The 16,940-nt window shown below is 44.9% G+C and overlaps 5 protein-coding genes across 5 annotated transcripts in view; 1 reads left to right on the top strand and 4 right to left on the bottom strand.

The window, feature by feature from the left end:
• The window catches only part of LOC145710190 (structural maintenance of chromosomes protein 6-like), a 55,948-nt gene that overhangs the window by 27,518 nt on the left and 11,490 nt on the right, over positions 1 to 16,940 (top strand). The gene's annotated exons all lie outside the window — the stretch shown is intronic.
• Positions 41 to 1,355, bottom strand: LOC145710217 (uncharacterized). The gene is made up of 4 exons (XM_081787929.1): positions 1,259 to 1,355; positions 1,038 to 1,217; positions 349 to 972; positions 41 to 306 (listed from the first exon to the last, which is right to left on the bottom strand). The coding sequence occupies exons 1-3, from the start codon at positions 1,332 to 1,334 to the stop codon at positions 791 to 793; spliced, it is 438 nt and encodes a 145-aa protein (XP_081644055.1). The 5' UTR covers positions 1,335 to 1,355; the 3' UTR covers positions 41 to 306; positions 349 to 790.
• On the bottom strand, positions 1,391 to 4,885 carry LOC145710191 (uncharacterized). Its single transcript, XM_081787893.1, has 11 exons — positions 4,813 to 4,885; positions 3,643 to 4,516; positions 3,112 to 3,598; positions 2,912 to 3,051; positions 2,662 to 2,870; positions 2,457 to 2,612; positions 2,352 to 2,412; positions 1,964 to 2,307; positions 1,791 to 1,869; positions 1,582 to 1,741; positions 1,391 to 1,509 (listed from the first exon to the last, which is right to left on the bottom strand). The coding sequence occupies exons 1-11, from the start codon at positions 4,831 to 4,833 to the stop codon at positions 1,446 to 1,448; spliced, it is 2,595 nt and encodes an 864-aa protein (XP_081644019.1). The 5' UTR covers positions 4,834 to 4,885; the 3' UTR covers positions 1,391 to 1,445.
• Positions 4,914 to 7,672, bottom strand: LOC145710193 (uncharacterized). Its single transcript, XM_081787896.1, has 7 exons — positions 7,288 to 7,672; positions 6,278 to 7,185; positions 6,001 to 6,232; positions 5,783 to 5,949; positions 5,635 to 5,735; positions 5,276 to 5,500; positions 4,914 to 5,229 (listed from the first exon to the last, which is right to left on the bottom strand). The coding sequence occupies exons 1-7, from the start codon at positions 7,471 to 7,473 to the stop codon at positions 5,147 to 5,149; spliced, it is 1,902 nt and encodes a 633-aa protein (XP_081644022.1). The 5' UTR covers positions 7,474 to 7,672; the 3' UTR covers positions 4,914 to 5,146.
• On the bottom strand, positions 8,135 to 16,903 carry LOC145710195 (uncharacterized). Its single transcript, XM_081787899.1, has 12 exons — positions 16,710 to 16,903; positions 16,501 to 16,666; positions 16,149 to 16,457; positions 15,831 to 16,105; positions 15,729 to 15,789; positions 15,597 to 15,689; positions 15,411 to 15,555; positions 15,335 to 15,368; positions 8,775 to 8,851; positions 8,510 to 8,695; positions 8,352 to 8,467; positions 8,135 to 8,313 (listed from the first exon to the last, which is right to left on the bottom strand). Exons 1-12 carry the CDS (start codon positions 16,884 to 16,886, stop codon positions 8,249 to 8,251), a joined length of 1,704 nt encoding a protein of 567 aa, XP_081644025.1. The 5' UTR covers positions 16,887 to 16,903; the 3' UTR covers positions 8,135 to 8,248.

The raw sequence follows: 16,940 nt of genomic DNA, 5'->3' as shown, positions 1-16,940 counted from the left end.
TAACAGAATTGGATATATTTCAGGGTTATTTATAGCATAACATGTCAGGTAGACTGGGAGTGATATATGCTTGAACTTGAGTGTGAGATAGTTGAACTATTACAGTAACGGTTACAACTCGGTGATTACCGATGAGCAGCTAGTGTCAGCGCTGGCAGCTGAGAGTTTGGGCAGTGACTCACTAGAAAGGTCTCGAAGAGACTCTGGTGGAGTAGTGAAGTCAGGCATGACTTGCGCGGCAGGTTTTTGTAGGCAGTAAATGCGCTTTGAGGTGGTTCGACTTCGTCTTCAGTGTCTGAAGAAAACCTAGAGAAAAGTAAGAACGACAAGGAAACTCATTTATCCTACTGGTATTCGTAAAGCGGTGATGACGGACGAGAGACATGCAATTTCGCACCGGCTGTTTTTAGAAAATAAAACGTGGAGTTATCTTGCAGCTTGTTGTTAAAGTTATCGATGATGATTTGAACTTTCATGTCACAAAGGTTGGATTCAGCGTTGAGGTGCATCCACTCGTCGCGTCGATAGTCGGACGAGATCACTTTATACGTCTTTTGTGCGTCGTTGCTGGGATTCAGGATCAACAGCTCGTTTTCTCGCGGCTCGAGCATGAATCGAGATGTTGAAACAAGGTTTGTAAGCTCGCAGACCACACCAAGGAAAAGCGTCTTATCGGATCCGAGCTTCGGTTTGTAAACGGGCGTACATTTTGCTTCGACGACGAAATTCAAGTCGGGCGTAACGCCGAGGCAATACAAGTCACCTTCCCGAGAGAAAAAATTTTCAAATTCTATTTTCCAACCGGCAAACGAGTAGGTTGTCTGGAATGACATTCCCTTTTGTCGATTCCGATAGCATGTTGTCCCTTGGCGATCAAAGTCTCCAGCAAGCCTTCTGTTGGTAGTTTGACTCCTGCGGTTGCAAAGTTGATCACGTCTTGACAAACTTCTACTGGGCCGTGATTGTTAATTTCTGAAAGTTTATTTGGATCTCACGGACATCCCAACGAATAAAAAGTCGGAAAGACAGATGAGAACCTATATCGCATGGAGCTCCGTTAGAAGATTTTGATGGTGAATCTTGGGGCATTTCTTCTCTTTTAACGAGGCCTCGCGGTGGCGGCATGATCGACGGGCGCTTCGAAAACTTCTTTCGGATAGATCCAGTCATTGCATCAGATACATTCAGAGTCAGCTTTCGAAGACGATCCGCCGACCCTGTAAATAAATAACGATTGTTGAATAAAATTTAGTCTAACCCAAGAACTTGTTTCTTAGCCCCTTTTTGCTGGGGCCTGGATCTGCCAAAAAGTCACCAATGTCGTAGTGGTTCATTTTTGATGCACGCCCGTCAATTGACTGAATTGATGTATTTACAAATGCTCCTGCAATTGGCAGTAACAGAATATCATTATTTTGAACTGAGTAAAGGAACAATGAAAGATTTCACAGAGAGAATGAGGGTCGCGATCCTTTAAAAATGCCTTCTAGGAGAGCTGTTAAGGTGACTGTACTCGCTTAACACATATGCCTTTGTTACTTTTATGGGAAACGTATTCAGATGTGATGTTAAGCCATTCCTTGTCCAACACTTCGTCCGTCGACCGTGAACACATTGGCCACGTGTTCCTTTTCGATATCTATTATGCTGTCGTCTTCAAGCTCTGGGATATATAGAGATCCTCCGGCGAGATTAATAAACTCGGCCAAAAGCTCGTTGTTCGGTATAGGTTCCGTGAATTCTTAAGTAAACAATAAGAGCTCAACCTAACACGGTGCGAGGAGTCTTACCAAAGCGGTATCCTTCGAATAAACGATTTCTGTTTTTATCGGTCAGCAGTGGCTCGAAGTTGGTAGTTTTTGGGCTCCACTTAAAAAATAATTGAAAAGTAAGTCCCTGATCAGTTAATTAATTAAATTAATTAATCATTTTAAAAATGTAATTTTGATGGTCAAGTACTCACTCTGACTATTTGGACATTATTAAGAAGCGCGATGAAAAGTGAACGAGACGGCATCTTTAAAGTCTGTGTAGTCGTTACGAATCTGTAGATCACTCGACGAGCATCCACTAACTCGTTGATTTCAGCTGTATTATTTCCAACTTTGCGGAGAGCCTCTTCTGGAATTTGAATACCCCGTCCATCGTCCAAAATGTATACTGTCTCTAGAGTTTGCCGGTTACGCTTCACGGGGTTCGAGCCGTTTAAGGAAATACGCTCTTTTCGTTTTCGACGCGGCGTTACGATTACGTTGTCAAGCATGAGATTCGACGCATTTGGAAGAGCGTTTGTGTTTTGCGTTGCCACTAAATTTCGTGTTAGGTTGACTCTATTTTTACGTAGATGCGACCTTTAAATTCAGGAATCAAATGAGCGGGAATGTCGGAAAGTTCCAATGCACAATCAGAAAACTTAAAACAGTCAATAGATCTGCTAGAACATCGAGTAGACTTACAGAAACGAATGAATGAACCTCGCGATTGAAATTGTCTTCGTACACGACTCTGTATCCGCAACGCGTTGAGTAGAATCTTCTATTTTTGTCTTGTCGCAGGTCCACATTACGATATCTTCCGATCTTACCGGTAATTGTGCAGGGCACCCACTCGTCCTGGTAAAAAACGTGCTTTGACCGTTACAGCTCGTACAAACTAGTTTACCTTGCTTATAATGTTTCTTGCCAAGGTTTTCATGCCAACTTCCAGATCAGAAATAAGCAGGATGTCGTTTTTGTCTACTGACACGGCCTTCGTCATCTGTTGGTCGCAAAAGCTGACTTTGCATTTGTTTGTCTGTGGGCCGAGAATCTCGTGAACAACAGCAGGATAGTAATATTGGTCGTACTTGACGAAGCATCGCGCACCAACATCTAGAGACGAAATAATATACCGCCAAAAAACGATAACATACAGTTACCGTATTGGCAGATAGACTTTGTGAGATTTCTTGTCGCTTTATTGATGATAGTCAGGTCCGATGGTGGCTGACAGATCAACACGCTACTCAGATCCATCTCTGGCTCCCGTGGTGTCACTATTCGTGGAGTTACTAAATTGGGATCAATAACATTAGAATGTTTTAGTGATCAAATATGATTTTGACCCGTTCCTGGAGTTGGCGGCTTTTGAGGTTGTTGGCTATTAGTTGAAGAGGCGATTACGATGGTTTTACCCGTGGTAAGTTTAGGAGGCTGCAGAGCGGGAGATTGAAGTGTTGAATTATTTACAGGAAGCTCTGTTGCAGCTGGTGAAGATTTCCGTTTTCGTGATGGACTCTTTTGTGCCAAGGGCGGCCGACGAGGCGAAGGACATGGAACGAGCTTTGGCATTTGTGGCAAATCTGGTCGAGTAGGGTCGAGTGGTGGCGGAGTCGAAGGAGGAGCTAGATGAGGGATCGAGGGCGGCGAAATAATTTGTTTAGTTTCTTCTTTCGTCTCACTCTGTTGGGTACTAGCTCTTTCGATTTTTTTGTTAGAGTCGGCACTCAACGGCGGCTTTTCCAGCGGAGTGGGAGGCTGAAAAGTGCCTGAAGTTCCGGGAGTGTCGAAGTCAAGGTTGTCCAGAGGTTGATCATCATTGTCATCGTCAATTCCGATTACTAATCCTTAAGTTAAAGACACGACATTCGACTCACACAAAAACCTTTTGATCGATCATTCACCGGTTCTTGATGGCTGTAACCGTTATCCATGGAATCTTCCATGTAGCCAGGGCTCCTTTTTATATCCTCTATTTGGATCTGGGCAAAGCCTTTTTGGGGGATTGATGTTTGATGGACTGGTGTGCGTTCTTCTTCGCGCATCATCATTTCTGCAACACTATTTTGGCTGATAATTCGAGGACAACAAAATTGTGTCCATCGTGAATAAAATAAGCCATTCCTATTTGTCGGTTTCGTTGTTTTTCGTTCAAGTTCCGCTGGAGTCATCATGATCGTCGTGTTGGACTCAGAGCTTTTGGTTTTTGTTCGTTTACAAATTTCCTTCCCATTCAGGTAATAGATCTTGGTCGTGGTGATAGTGATGATCTCCTTCTTGAGAACTTTGTGCATTGACGAACTACCGAAAAGGTCGTCGTCGACGACTTCGGATTTAACATCTTGCAGAAATTGTGACATGGAATTGGCAGCTGGAATAGCAGGAAGAGGAGTGCATGGATCGTGCGTACTGAGTGCCTCACTTGTATGAGGGGATATATCGTTTTTGCCCGAGCCAGAATGCTGCGGGGTCAAATCAGGAGGCAACTCATTGCCATGAATAGAAGAGGGCGTAGAATTCTGAACCGTCAGGCCTGACGAAGACGGCTGCTGGAGAGGTGATGGTTCCGGCGGAGAAGGATTAATTGGAATCGGTTCTGGCTCATCAAGTCCAAAAATTTCATCCAAACCGCTGATTCGAGAGCAGGTTGTGGCAACGGGACGCCATTTCGCATTGAAGCTATCCTCTTGTCCGCAAATTTGAGTGGCCAAACTTCGATCGTCTGCTGAGGGTTGTCCGTTTTTTATCCCACTGTCAGGCTACATAAGTGTATTAGAAGAAATCTATGCGTCAATCACTAGGTTCGAAAAAGCACTGGTAGCACTAGACTGTTAGGGAGAAAAAAAGAACTGGTAAAGAGAACCATGTCTCTGATTATAAGGATCTTTCTCTCCAAAATAACCTCTTTCTACAACAAATATTCAACAAAAGAGGACAAGATATGATGATCATATAATAAGATTCATGGAAGTAAGTTCTTTTTTAGTTATCAAGTTTGCCTCTAGCCCATGTCTGTTTTTACTTTCTGGAGCCTAGATATGCTTTTTTAAAATACCCAATAGTTTGACCAATTCATCTTACGAATGTGTTTGAATCGAAATCGTAGCCAAAAGGCAACTCATCCATCTAAAAATATAAAGTAAGATATGATTTGAACTCACGGATAAATTTTCAGAAAAAAAGCAGCAGAAAAACAACTAATTGCACAGGTATATGAAGAGTGTAAAATGGGAAAGAGGAAACTTCTGAATTTGACGGACTACTTTTCCTTGAGTTGTATTTAAATGAAGACCTGGCAAAAGAAAACTTCGAAAAATATAATCTTGGGTATCTGTAATGAAGAAATATGATTTGACAACAAGTGAAACAGGCGGTGAAATGAGGCATCCTTATTTGGTTTTCGGATCTAGTTCGGTATCTTGCATTGCAGAGGTGTAAGTCATCAGAAGAGTCTGTAGAGATGTAACTCGCTCTATACTTTGCTTTATCGCCAACGAAAAACGCTACTTGGCCGTTACCTGCGCACTTTTTGATGTTATTCTCGAGCGATATTGAGTCTGGATTGCACTGAAACTCAAGCTGCATCAAATGCTTCCTACCAAGTTCAGCTTCAATCTCTCCTTCTATTTTGCTCATTTCTTTTTCGATCGCAAACTTTCGTTCTTCCACGGGAAGATCGCTGAATATTTTCGATCCTTCAGCTTTGGCCAATACAGCGAACATGTCTTCTTGGTTTTTGGCAACTTAAGAATAAAAAAAATAAATGGATGCTCTTAAGAATACGAGTTTTGTTGATAAAATGTAAAGGATTAAATGCTCCACTGCTCGAGATCGTATAATCCAAATATATAATAGAGGCCTGAATAGTCCCTTTTACCTAAATCAGGTTGATATTTGTGTACTTGACTCATCATCAAAATCTCTCGATCATCAACTGGAGTGCCCACCTCAACCTCCTCACACTCATCTTCGATTTGGCTTAATAAGATGTAAAAATGCAATATTTTTACATTTAAAATCCATACCTATCCTCCCTAGATTGCGGCCTCACATTCATAGCTTTTGGTGTTGACCTAGGGCTAGAGTTCGCTGGTTGAGTAGTGTCGGATTTTTGGTGTTTTTCGTTCCAAAACTTGTTTCTGATATTTCCAAAGATACGGCCACGGCTTGATGGCTCAAGCGTTGGCGCTTGCTGAATTATAATTTTGAAATACTAACGAAATGAGAGGAGCACCCAAATTACCTGAAATGTATTCTGAGCATCTGATTTTTCATATTCCGTTTGAACATTTGATGTTGTTTTTGGTACTGAGGGTTCTCTCTCAATCGTAAGCGCGAACTCTAGTGTTAAGTCACCGATGGCGAATTCAGGTCTAAATCCTCGATTTGTATTTATGGGGCCAACTGCGGCTCTGAAACGCTCTTCGACGAAGTTAGGTGGCTGCGAAAGTTTGATTTTGCGCTGAAACGACTTGCTATTCAAAGCGTTATCAGTTTGATCGTATGCAATTGCTTATTACCTCAATGTCTGCGTTGCCTTGAGAAGAATCGTGTCGATTGGCACTTCCGCGATCCCAAGAAGGTTCGGTTCTTCTACACCGTGTGGCTTTTCCCAGACTCCTACCAGCAACGAGTTTAGATCCGTGGAAATGTGAGTTTTAAAAGTTTGATAACGCCATTGGTACGTATTGTTGGATTGTTGCGCAACTTTTGTGCGATAAAAGCGATCTTGTGACGATATAATATTCCAGAGTGAGTTGGAATCGAGGCGCTCCGGCTTCGTCTTGGGAATGGGAGGAATTTCTTGGTCTGACTTTCGGGGGGTTGATGTTTGGCTGGGCGTCGCCTGGGAAGATTCTTTCTTTCTATTTCGTAGCACTGGTAATTCCTTCGCATGGTCTCTGAGATTTCGCGCGAGACCCATCAGCTTGGCGCGTTTGCTTTCTCGTCCCACTTGCGGACTAAAGTTCTCTCCAGCTTCTACAATATCGCCTTCAGTTTCATCATCTGCCAGAGCTATGTTTTTCTTTTTGCCAACAGTGATATTAACGAACTCGTCAAGTTTTTCTTCTCGCTCTTGCATTTCGGCGATGGAGTCGTACGAGCGAGATCCAGGGGCATCGTCCAAGCCGTCCCCTGCTTCAAAATCAGTTTGCGTTGCAGACACATTCTTGTCGGGATTTGTTTGGAGCTCTGCGTATGTTTTATCACAAACGAGGAATGTAACGAAACAGCAGGATGAAGTGCTAGTGGGTGAATTGAATAGGCATGGAAAGCCTCGTCCTCTTTTCGCTGTTATAGATAGCTCGCTTCGTGTCGTTTTGATAAGCTCGCGCTCAGGGTCTCCTGGCCGGTACTTCAAATCGAAGTGCTCGTTCGAAAAGAAAGGACTTTGACGCAGTTTGAAATTCGGAACTGTGTGGCGCCGCTTAAAAAACCGCCGTGAGATTGAGCCTGATATAAAACGATAGTTTGTGATACAAATAATGATAAAATAAATTTGCACATAGAATCTATAAAACATAGTTACCTGAACCATTCTAATCATATGACTTGCAAAGAGGTTTTCGATTGTCTTTGAATAGCGATTGTTGAGATTGGTTTCAACTCGGAAGTCCAACTCGGGCTTTTCCATAAACGAAATATACCAGTAAGGGAAGGGCCTTCGTGTGAGATGGAGACGAGCTCTTCCTTTTATTTTGAATATTTTGATCATAACAGTTACTGAAGAAGAAAAGAGTATCGGCCAACATTCGGCTGAGACTTGAATTGGAGCTGGATCACGGTTGGCGTCGATTTGCGCACCACCGACATCGTAGTCGAGGTCGAACTCGATCGATATAGAATCTGTCCAAACATCGCAGTCAACGCCTTCAGGCTCTGTTAACCGGAATCTTTCCTAGGATTAAATTCCTCGTTCTTTATCAAACGGTACTACAAAACAGTAAAAATTCGATCCGTGGCTAGAGAAAATCGGGATGACAGAGCCAAATTCATAATCTTTCAATGCAAGCTTCTGAAGGACCTTCTTGGAGCTATCCTTCACTTCCTCGAGTTCAACATTTATCTTCTTGACAGCAAACTGATGCAGGGCATCAGAATAACAGAGCTCACGGTAGACAAATGCGATCAAATAGTTAAACCAGTCATCTCTTTTATTCAGCAGTTCATAAAGGCGCGTTGGAAGACTTGGTTCTTGGATCGGCCTGACTATTCTAGACAAAGAATAGTTATTAACAAGCGTCCCTTGATGAGCTCAGTATTTACCTTGGAGGCTCATAACGTAAATAAGCTATTGACAAGTATAATGCTGCGACTGTAAATGCGATCCCGAAAAGAACGCCAATAAAAATCCCATCTACATTGACTTAGACATCTGAAGAAAATTGACTATTTATTCCGTAATTCAGCTAGTTTTGTGTATAGGTTGCAATCTCTCGGTTTTAGTTTGGCAGTAATCGAGCAGTTAAAAAGTCATCGTGATTTTCAATTTATCCTATTGATTTTCGTCCTGGCGTCATTTTAACTACGTCGGCGTTGGGAAGCTCATTCGTATCTAGAAGCCTACAAGAACTATTTAAGTCTAGAGGGTACCTGATTTGCTCGGCGATAGAGAAGTATTCATCCAGCCACCAGTGGGTGTCTCAACTCGCTCTACACCACCTTCTGGCTTCTTGAAGTGCAGCTTCGTCTTTACTTTATCGAAGAAACTAGATCAAAGTTGAGCGGTGCCGAAAACAAAAGCGACTTACCTTGATTTCTTTTTCTTCTTCGAAACAGAGGTCGGGGCTCTAAAGTTTCCACCTAAGTGCGCCTGGAGACTTGGTGGTGTACCACGATTATGAGCGTCCACACGATTTAGGGAGGTGATGCTTCTTTCATTTGCACTAGAACTATTTCTTTCCAGCTGGCCATTTTTGCGCGACTCTTTGCGGAAACTTAGGTGATAGTTACTACTTGTATTAGAGAAAGGATAACAGCGAGGGCAGACAAATCTGACTTGATTAAGGCGTTTACCGGTTAAGACTGGAGTGACTTTTGGCACCTCTTTTAAAGGGTGACGTATTCTCGGACTTGACGGGCTCGGAGATAAGTATTGGGATCTTAGATTCGTTAGACTCCCTCGTCCCCTAAGGTCACTTGCTTATCTAGATCGAGCTTTGCTCGGTCGCCGCCGTGTATTTCTCTCCATTCGGTAATTCACGCAGTTCGTGAATTAACCTCTATTTTACTCCAGCTCGAAATACAGACGTCAAAGATACTTTACTCGTTTTCTTCACTCGTCCAGATATAGAGAGCAGGCAAACTACGCTAGAAGTGGGAGATTCAGCAGAAGCTAGGATCCCTTCAGTGGTATCAGAGTAGTCCCGTTGGAGAAAAGGTAAATTTTTCCGCCATCGACAACCGAAGTTTCGCAACTTGGACGCTGATTGGCCGTCAGCGGAGTCGAGGGGAACCGAATCACCAACCGCCACCGCGCCGCCGGAGAAACTCCACTCAGAGAATTTTCCGCACCACACCAACACCACCCCGAGCGAGCGCCACCGCACGAGCGCCACCACGACCCACGCGCCGAAAGTCGCGCCCACGCAACCACGCACGCACGCCGGGGAAAACCTAAAATACTGAGAAAAACATAATTCTTTCGCCACTTTTCACCAAAAATCGAGAGAAGTTTACGAAGAATCGACCCTTGGACCAGACCTTGAAATTTCGACAATCGCTGGACAGAGAAATCGTCGGGCGTTTGCGCAAAAGGCACCTCAGCTCATCATATTGCGACTTTTAGTCGCAGTATTTTCTGAGGGCCTGAAAGGTAATCCAAGGCCCATAAACCCTTACTGCCGATATATTTCGAGCTATGGCGGCGAACAAATCACTGCTAGAAACCGTCACCGAAATAAGAAGCATAAACGATCGAGTAAACTACCTCGAAGAACAAGTGCGAAATGACGAATCACTAAAGCCAAGCCTAGAGCCCTTGATCACAGAAAGCAGAGTAAAATTAGAACAGCTCAGTACAACGCTTCTTACCTGCGAGCTCGATCAAGGAAAAGACTCTACGAATGCGACAATGAGAGAAGAAGCATGGGTGGCCACTACCTGGTCTCGTCACGTCCAAGACTTGCCGAAGCTGGACGCCGCATGCAACACATCTTTCAACACCTTCTTGGGCAGAGCCGACATTTATCACCGCGCCTACGTCCGCGACAGACCTTCACGTGAACAGCCTTTCATCGCAGCAGTGTACAGCCACTTCGACTTGAACATCGAACGCTCACTTGGAACCGAATTTCTGAATTGTCAAGACTGGAAATCGGCCAAGGCGCTGCTAGAGAAATCATTCGCCGCGAAGAGTCACTACTTACTGAAGCTAAGCGAAGTTTTCGACGTCGAATACGACCATTCGAAGCCGTTTGCACACTACACCGCCAACGTCTTGCAAAAGATGAACGAGGCGAAGCAAGCGACTTTGAACTCTTACCGACAAGAGAAGTCAGCCGACGCCGGGGTCGATGAAATATTTGACATATTCTCGACGATGATGCTGTACTTGAATCTTAGGAAAGAAGAACCAGACGTTTTCAACGCAATCCTTCCAAGCCTATCAAAAGTTTACGATATCAACGAACTCTGCCGTCTCGCCCAATCCACAAGACAGAATCGAGTTGACAGCGCGACCGTCTCCCAGCACTTCAACAGAAATAAGAACAAAAAGAAGAAGAATGCTAAGCGCGCCAGCAACGATTCTAAGGATGGGAAAGACGATAAACAACCAGAATCCAAGAAGATAAATACGACTAAGAACGTTGAAGATTTCCAACCATTCGACGTTCACTTTTACACAGTGAAGAAGAAGCGACCAGGAAAGGCTTATTTCGCTTCGGCTACCATCATTACGGGCTCTAAAAGTTTTGACGTATCGATGGAAGTCGACAGCGGAGCCGAGTCCTCCTGTCTGTCCGCTGCTTACGTTCCCGACGAATTTCTCCAGATGCTGAAGCCCTGTCCCTTCAAGGTCACCGGTTTCAGCCCAAATATTCCCGCCGAGCAGCCGATGGGTATCCTTCCCTGCCGCTTATCATTCAATGGTGGCCCTGCATTCTCCCTGAATCTCACCATTATGCCAGGCAGTAAATACCCAAGTCTACTGGGCCGCGATATACTAGAGAATGCGATGACGGACAGCTTCACAGTCGACAATAAGAATCGTACTCTCTCATTTTGCTACAACGAAGCCTTCACACAAACTGAGACTCAAGTGGTGAAGCTGGACGGAGTGAAGCGGACCAAAATCAAGAAATACTTGACGACTAGATCAGCGGTCAAAGACAGCGATCGGTCCCGCACTCAACCACCACGAGAAGTCCCAAAGCTGGACGCGCCGAACAAGAACGCAGCCAGGTGCCCCATTCAGCTAGCGAAGCAAAAACTCGGAATAACCCTACCAGCAGACGCAGACCCGGGGCAAAAGAAGATGGTCGCCGAGCTGTGTTTGGAATTCGACGACAGATTCGGCTGCGACGGTCAAAAATGGGTGAATTCCCGTTCGAGATCGAAATCCCGACTGATGGTACGAGTCGAAACATCAGTCAACACCCGATTCCGCAAGCTTTTCATGGTCAGGTCAGCGATCACATCTCCGAACTGCTCGAAACGAAAATAATAGAAGAGATCAAAGACCAGAAAGGGTTTAACAGCCCGGTATTGCCTATTCCTAAGAAATCTGGGGAAATGCGCTTCTGCATCAACTACAAAAACAGCCTGAACAAATGCCTCTCCGACAAATCCGACCCTTACCATCTCCCAAGCATGGAGGATACGATTGCGAACATTGGACCGGGCAATAAGTTTTTCGCCACAGTTGATCTACGAAGTGGATATTGGCAGTGCCCTGTAAAGAAAAGCGACAGGTACAAGACTTCCTTCCAGTGGGGTGGGAAATCTTACGCCTTCTGCAGACTACCATTCGGTTATCGATGCTCGGGGAATATATTCTCGCGCGTCGTAAACACAATTCTCGACTCAAGCCCCACCAGGAAAAAGATGCTTTCTTATATCGATGACATAGTGTGTTTTGGGAAGACTTTCAGCTGCTATTACAACACTCTCCGAAACCTATTCATCGCGCTCCGCAAGTTTAACGCTAAACTCAAGGGCGAAAAGTGCTCTTTCCTACAATCCGAAGCTCACTTTTGGGCCGAATCATCAACGAAGATGGAATCAAACCGGACCCTGCGCAAGTCTCCGCTCTTCGTCAGATGAAACCCCCACGCTCCCAAAAGGAGTTAGCTTCATTAATCGGGTCATTGAATTGGATCCGAGGTTTTCTAGAAACGAAAATGGGCGAAGCTATTTCATCCGGTTGCTTCTCGAGCAGAATGAAGCCCATAAACGATGTTCGAAATTCGGCGAACGAAACAAATTGTTTCAAGTGGACCAAAGAAGCGGATTTGGCGCTCAAGGAAATTCAACGACGACTCTCCGAGACTCCAGTCATAAGTTTTCCTAACTTTGACGAGTCTTTTCATCTCTACACAGACGCGAGCCTGTACGCAGCGGGTGGCGTCCTGCTACAAGAGTATGGCGGGAGAGTGCACCTAGTAAGCGCGATTTCCCACACCTTCAACAAAGCTGAAAGAAAATGGAACACTTCAGAAAAGGAAATGTTTAGCATTGTCTGGTGCTGCGAGCGACTGGAAAAGCTCCTGAAAGGTAGATTCTTTCAGATTCACACAGACCACCGATCTTTGATCTTCCTACACAAAAAGAAGTTCAAGAATTCTAAAATAAGCCGATGGCAAAGCCGATTGGAAGAATTCGATTTTCACATTGTCTACATCAAGGGATCAGAAAATCAATTCGCCGACTTTATGAGCCGCAGACCTGGCGAGGACGACAAATCACTTGGATACGACTCTGAGTTTCCCGTTGGTCGCGAGTACGAAATCGACAAGAATTCACCAGTACGTGTCTTCGTCCCTTTCTGGAACGAAAATCAGTTTCCGGAGAAAATCACTTTATCAGAGGTGAAGATACATAAGGTAAACGTCAAGGCTATCGCGGCGCCAATGGAGATTCCGTTGGTGTCAGCGAATTATAATAACATTCTGGACTATCAAAGGGAGGACTCTGCTCTGAGTGCAATCATCACTTTTCTGGAATCTGGTAAGGAGCCACTGGACATAAAATCGCTGGTGAAGGACTCCGACCACCGACAATCGTCTCTACTCAAGATGGAAAAAGCTCTGTTCCTGGATAACACTACCGGGTGCTTGATGTGTCAATTCAAATCTGGCGCGCGGGCGGTGGTACCGGAAGCGGTAAAAAGTCACTTTCTCTTTCTAGCTCACGACTTGTCCGGTCATCTGGGCGAGCCGCGGACTTTAGAGCGATTAGAGGACGTTTGGTGGCCTTCATTTCAAGACGATGTTTCTAACTACGTCCACAGCTGCGTCCCTTGCCTACGCAGAAAAGGATCTGCTGGAACTCGTACCAAACCGCCACTTGGAACCCTTCGTCGTGGAAAAACAGCTGGCGAATCGATTCAGATCGATTTCGCTTGTATGCCTCCCGCTGGCGGATTCAAGTATTATTTGGTGGTGGCGGACACTTTCTCTCGCTACACTTGGTGCATTCCGACGCGGTCCGACACTGCTATCTGCGCTGCAAAAGCGCTCATCTACAAGGTCTTCCTTCCCATGGATTTCTTGCCGAAACATCTACACAGTGACAGAGGTACCCACTTCTGCGCAAGCGTGATTGACGAAATGTGTAAGCTTAACCAGATAAAACATACAATAAGTACCGCATTTCACCCTCAATCAAACGCTTTCGCAGAAAGAGCGAATCGGACTATCAAAAACAGTCTATTCTGCATGGTCAACTCATCTTCCGGTCGAAAAACTTGGGCCGACTGCGTTCCCCACGTGATGCGCGCGCTCAATAGTGTGAAAAACAAAAGCACGAAAATTTCACCGCGAGAAGTTTGGTTTGGCCGAAAAAGTACTTTCACCCACTCTACTGGCGCAGAAATGACAGCGGAAACACCTCAGGTGTTTGGTCTCAATGTTGGAGCTTTAGCGAAATCGGCGGAAGCCATTGTGAAAACTGCGATGGAAGCTGCTGACCGAGCCATGGAGCACAGGCTGAAAAACGAGCCTAAGCCGAGACCAATCCCCGCTGGCGCTGTCGTGTACATGAAGCGAGAAAACCTGACCGACGCTAAAAGCAAGAAGGAACGCTGGGTAGGTCCCCTGAAAGCCGTTTCGAGCAACGACTGGGTCGTCATGGTCGAAGATAAAAGGACAACGTGATTTCATCCATCGAGAACACGTGGTTCACGCCGCAGAACGAAATCACGACTTACGCTGGATTGATTACTACGAGGCCGAGTACGTATTCCCACATTTAACCGAAATCGTTAAGTCGAAAGTCCCACAAAAATCGCCTGTTCCTACTTCCAAACCGATGGAAAAGTCCGGGTCGAAGTCGCATGGGGGGAGGAAATCTTCTCAGGTCGCGTCGACTCCGATGGTTGCTATGGAAAAACCGCCAAGATCATCTCTATCACCTATTTTGGAAAGTAGACGCCGATTGGACATGGAAAATCTGGGAGATACAACCGCTACATCTATTTTGGACTCGTCGGTAGCTCCAGCCGAGCCGTCAGATCGCTGGTACTCTGGTGGTACTCTTTATGAAACTGCCGAGGACATGTCAGCTGATGCTACAGTGATTTCGGAGGTTGCTGCGCCCGACAATAGCCATATGTCAGTCGATAAACAAAATTCAACAGTAGTTGAGGGCTCAGCAACTGAAAACAGCAAGAAAAGAACCCGTCCAAAGTCTTCACCAGATCGTCAATACTCAGCCGGCGCCGATCCGAATGCGACTTTAACCGAAGTTGGAGCAGCTCATCTCCCGAAACATACAAAACGAGCACACCGTGAAACGAGGCCCGTCGAACCTCTAAACATCGGCACAAACTCGGGTCAGTCATACGACTAAGCGCAAGTACTGCCCCACTCAGGTCCCCTATTCATCGACCGGGGCCTGAAAAGGTACGGAAATTATCACAGTTTACCGTCGCCGACGTATTTTGAGTTCTTCTACATGTGCAGCTACTCCTTCATGTCATCACCGCTCGGACATCACGAAAACTTCGCATCTGATTCAAGCTTTTTCCCAAAAAGGGTTTTTAACGCGAATCAGACTGCCTCGACGTTTCGAACCTGCCATGTTACTCATCTTACGCTTATACTCCTGCAAAAATCACACACTTTGGCCTTAGAGGACGTTTCAGTCTCATGGGGGTATTGGGATCTTAGATTCGTTAGACTCCCTCGTCCCCTAAGGTCACTTGCTTATCTAGATCGAGCTTTGCTCGGTCGCCGCCGTGTATTTCTCTCCATTCGGTAATTCACGCAGTTCGTGAATTAACCTCTATTTTACTCCAGCTCGAAATACAGACGTCAAAGATACTTTACTCGTTTTCTTCACTCGTCCAGATATAGAGAGCAGGCAAACTACGCTAGAAGTGGGAGATTCAGCAGAAGCTAGGATCCCTTCATAAGCGAGTGTATTGAATCTTTGCGTTGAAGGCTCCATCTTTTAAATTAAAGTTGAACTCGTATCGACGCAAGAAAAAACCTTTGAGATCCAGGGGAGACAACTACGGACATTTTTGAAGGAATTATTGGTTCCGAAATCAACGAGTCTGGAGTATTGATATTCTTCTTTTCGATTGTATCGACGATTGTCCTGGTTAAATTTGCGCTGTCTTCTCTTTCGTCTTCTAAAATTAACTCATTTCTCTTGATAATCGCGAGCCCAAACCGTTATCTGTGTTTTCACTCTCTGTTTCTGTCTGATCGGTGTCACTATCAAGCTCTTCTTCTATCCGTCTTGATTGCAACGGAGGGGCACCGACTAAAGAAAGAGGAAATGAGTGTAAAAAAGAAGCCTCACCTGAACGACTCTCGGGCTGAAATGAAACAGTCTTCGGACGTTTATCTCGCGGGGTCGATAACTATCAGTCAAACTTCATTTGAGGCAAATTTTCTTAGGTACCTGGATAGCGGACATGACTTCGTAGGTTTTGGAAGTTGTATTGAAGGCAGCGTGTGGTGGATTATGATGATGTGGTCGAAGTATAGGAGCAATAGTCGGCGGCGGAATGTTTAAATTGTTTTGGTTCGAATATGAGTTTGGCATCACAGAAGTCAGTGTCGAAGGCAAATGGTGATTGTGGCTAGATGAGCTTGCGATAGCAGGTCTGTCGTTAACGAGGAATTCTTTTGCAATTTTTTCGGCATCGGAACTATCCGACCAAACTTGCTCAGATGCTTAATTTATCCTTAATTCGGCTGAATAATTAAATGCGTTTACCTGCTGTGAAGTCTGGAAAGCCTTTTCCGTTTTGCGATGCCTTGAGTATTCCGCCATTACAGCGCTCATTTGAGCCATAATTACTCTGCGGAGACGATTGAGCGAAAACTGCTTGATCACAGACTAGTTGCTGTTTTACGAAGCTGCTTGCTATATGAGAGGCGATTCTATCCAGTGTGCACATGTATTGACTCTTCAATTTGGCATTTTCGATATTCAGGCCATCGTTTTCATTCTCAAGACGCTCAACCCGTCTTTCAAGCGTCAACAATCTCCGCAAATCGGTTTCAGATGGGCCATACGAGTGAGCTTATAAAAAGTTCTTTCTTAAAGACGTTTACACATTACATACCCATATGATACGACTCTGGCTGATAACCAACAGAGTGTGCCATTTGTGGTGCTTTCCATGGCATAGCATGCTCCCTCGGAAGTTGAGCGCGGTAATTCATTCCCATCGGCGGGGAAATAGGCATGTCTTCATTCACTTTTGGCATAGCGATTCTTTCGTGATGTGACTAAACATGAAAGTGAATAGAGGTAATATTAATTAAGAGAAACGTGAGATGTGACGGTCGGCGGTATTCTTCCAATAGATTGTCGAGCAAGATGAGGATTGCATTCACTTTGCCAGTGATCTGTTTCTACTTGTGCATAAGGTCTCTGCCAGGCGTCGGTTGATTGATTCGAGGTCGGTTCATAGTAGGGTACATGATAGTTGGGATCTCTCTCACTCATAACGCATCGTTGGTGTCTAAAAGAAAGAAACTCAAGAATTTCACCAAAATCCAA

The sequence above is a fragment of the Oikopleura dioica genome, chromosome XSR (genome assembly GCF_907165135.1).
Source record: "Oikopleura dioica chromosome XSR, OKI2018_I68_1.0, whole genome shotgun sequence".
Classification (NCBI taxonomy): domain Eukaryota; kingdom Metazoa; phylum Chordata; class Appendicularia; order Copelata; family Oikopleuridae; genus Oikopleura; species Oikopleura dioica.
This window is presented reverse-complemented; position numbering and strand designations above follow the sequence as displayed.

What these genes read in the sequence shown, in the direction of transcription:
- LOC145710217 (XM_081787929.1), bottom strand. Translation starts at nt 1,334, where the DNA reads ATGAACCACTACGACATTGGTGACTTTTTGGCAGATCCAGGCCCCAGC. An exon ending in GCTAAGAAACAAGTTCTTGG is followed by an intron (nt 1,218 to 1,258) that starts GTTAGACTAAAT and finishes ATTTATTTACAG; the next exon opens with GGTCGGCGGATCGTCTTCGA. An exon ending in CGGAGCTCCATGCGATATAG is followed by an intron (nt 973 to 1,037) that starts GTTCTCATCTGT and finishes ATAAACTTTCAG; the next exon opens with AAATTAACAATCACGGCCCA.
- LOC145710191 (XM_081787893.1), bottom strand. Translation starts at nt 4,833, where the DNA reads ATGAATTGGTCAAACTATTGG. An exon ending in CAAGAAACATTATAAGCAAG is followed by an intron (nt 2,613 to 2,661) that starts GTAAACTAGTTT and finishes GTTTTTTACCAG; the next exon opens with GACGAGTGGGTGCCCTGCAC. An exon ending in ATTCGAAGGATACCGCTTTG is followed by an intron (nt 1,742 to 1,790) that starts GTAAGACTCCTC and finishes TGTTTACTTAAG; the next exon opens with AATTCACGGAACCTATACCG.
- LOC145710193 (XM_081787896.1), bottom strand. Translation starts at nt 7,473, where the DNA reads ATGATCAAAATATTCAAAATAAAAGGAAGAGCTCGTCTCCATCTCACA. An exon ending in CCGCAATCTAGGGAGGATAG is followed by an intron (nt 5,736 to 5,782) that starts GTATGGATTTTA and finishes CATCTTATTAAG; the next exon opens with CCAAATCGAAGATGAGTGTG. An exon ending in TAACATCAAAAAGTGCGCAG is followed by an intron (nt 5,230 to 5,275) that starts GTAACGGCCAAG and finishes AGCAAAGTATAG; the next exon opens with AGCGAGTTACATCTCTACAG.
- LOC145710195 (XM_081787899.1), bottom strand. Translation starts at nt 16,886, where the DNA reads ATGAGTGAGAGAGATCCCAACTATCATGTACCCTACTATGAACCGACC. An exon ending in GAGTGAAAACACAGATAACG is followed by an intron (nt 15,556 to 15,596) that starts GTTTGGGCTCGC and finishes AGTTAATTTTAG; the next exon opens with AAGACGAAAGAGAAGACAGC. An exon ending in TCTATCGCCGAGCAAATCAG is followed by an intron (nt 8,314 to 8,351) that starts GTACCCTCTAGA and finishes GTAGGCTTCTAG; the next exon opens with ATACGAATGAGCTTCCCAAC.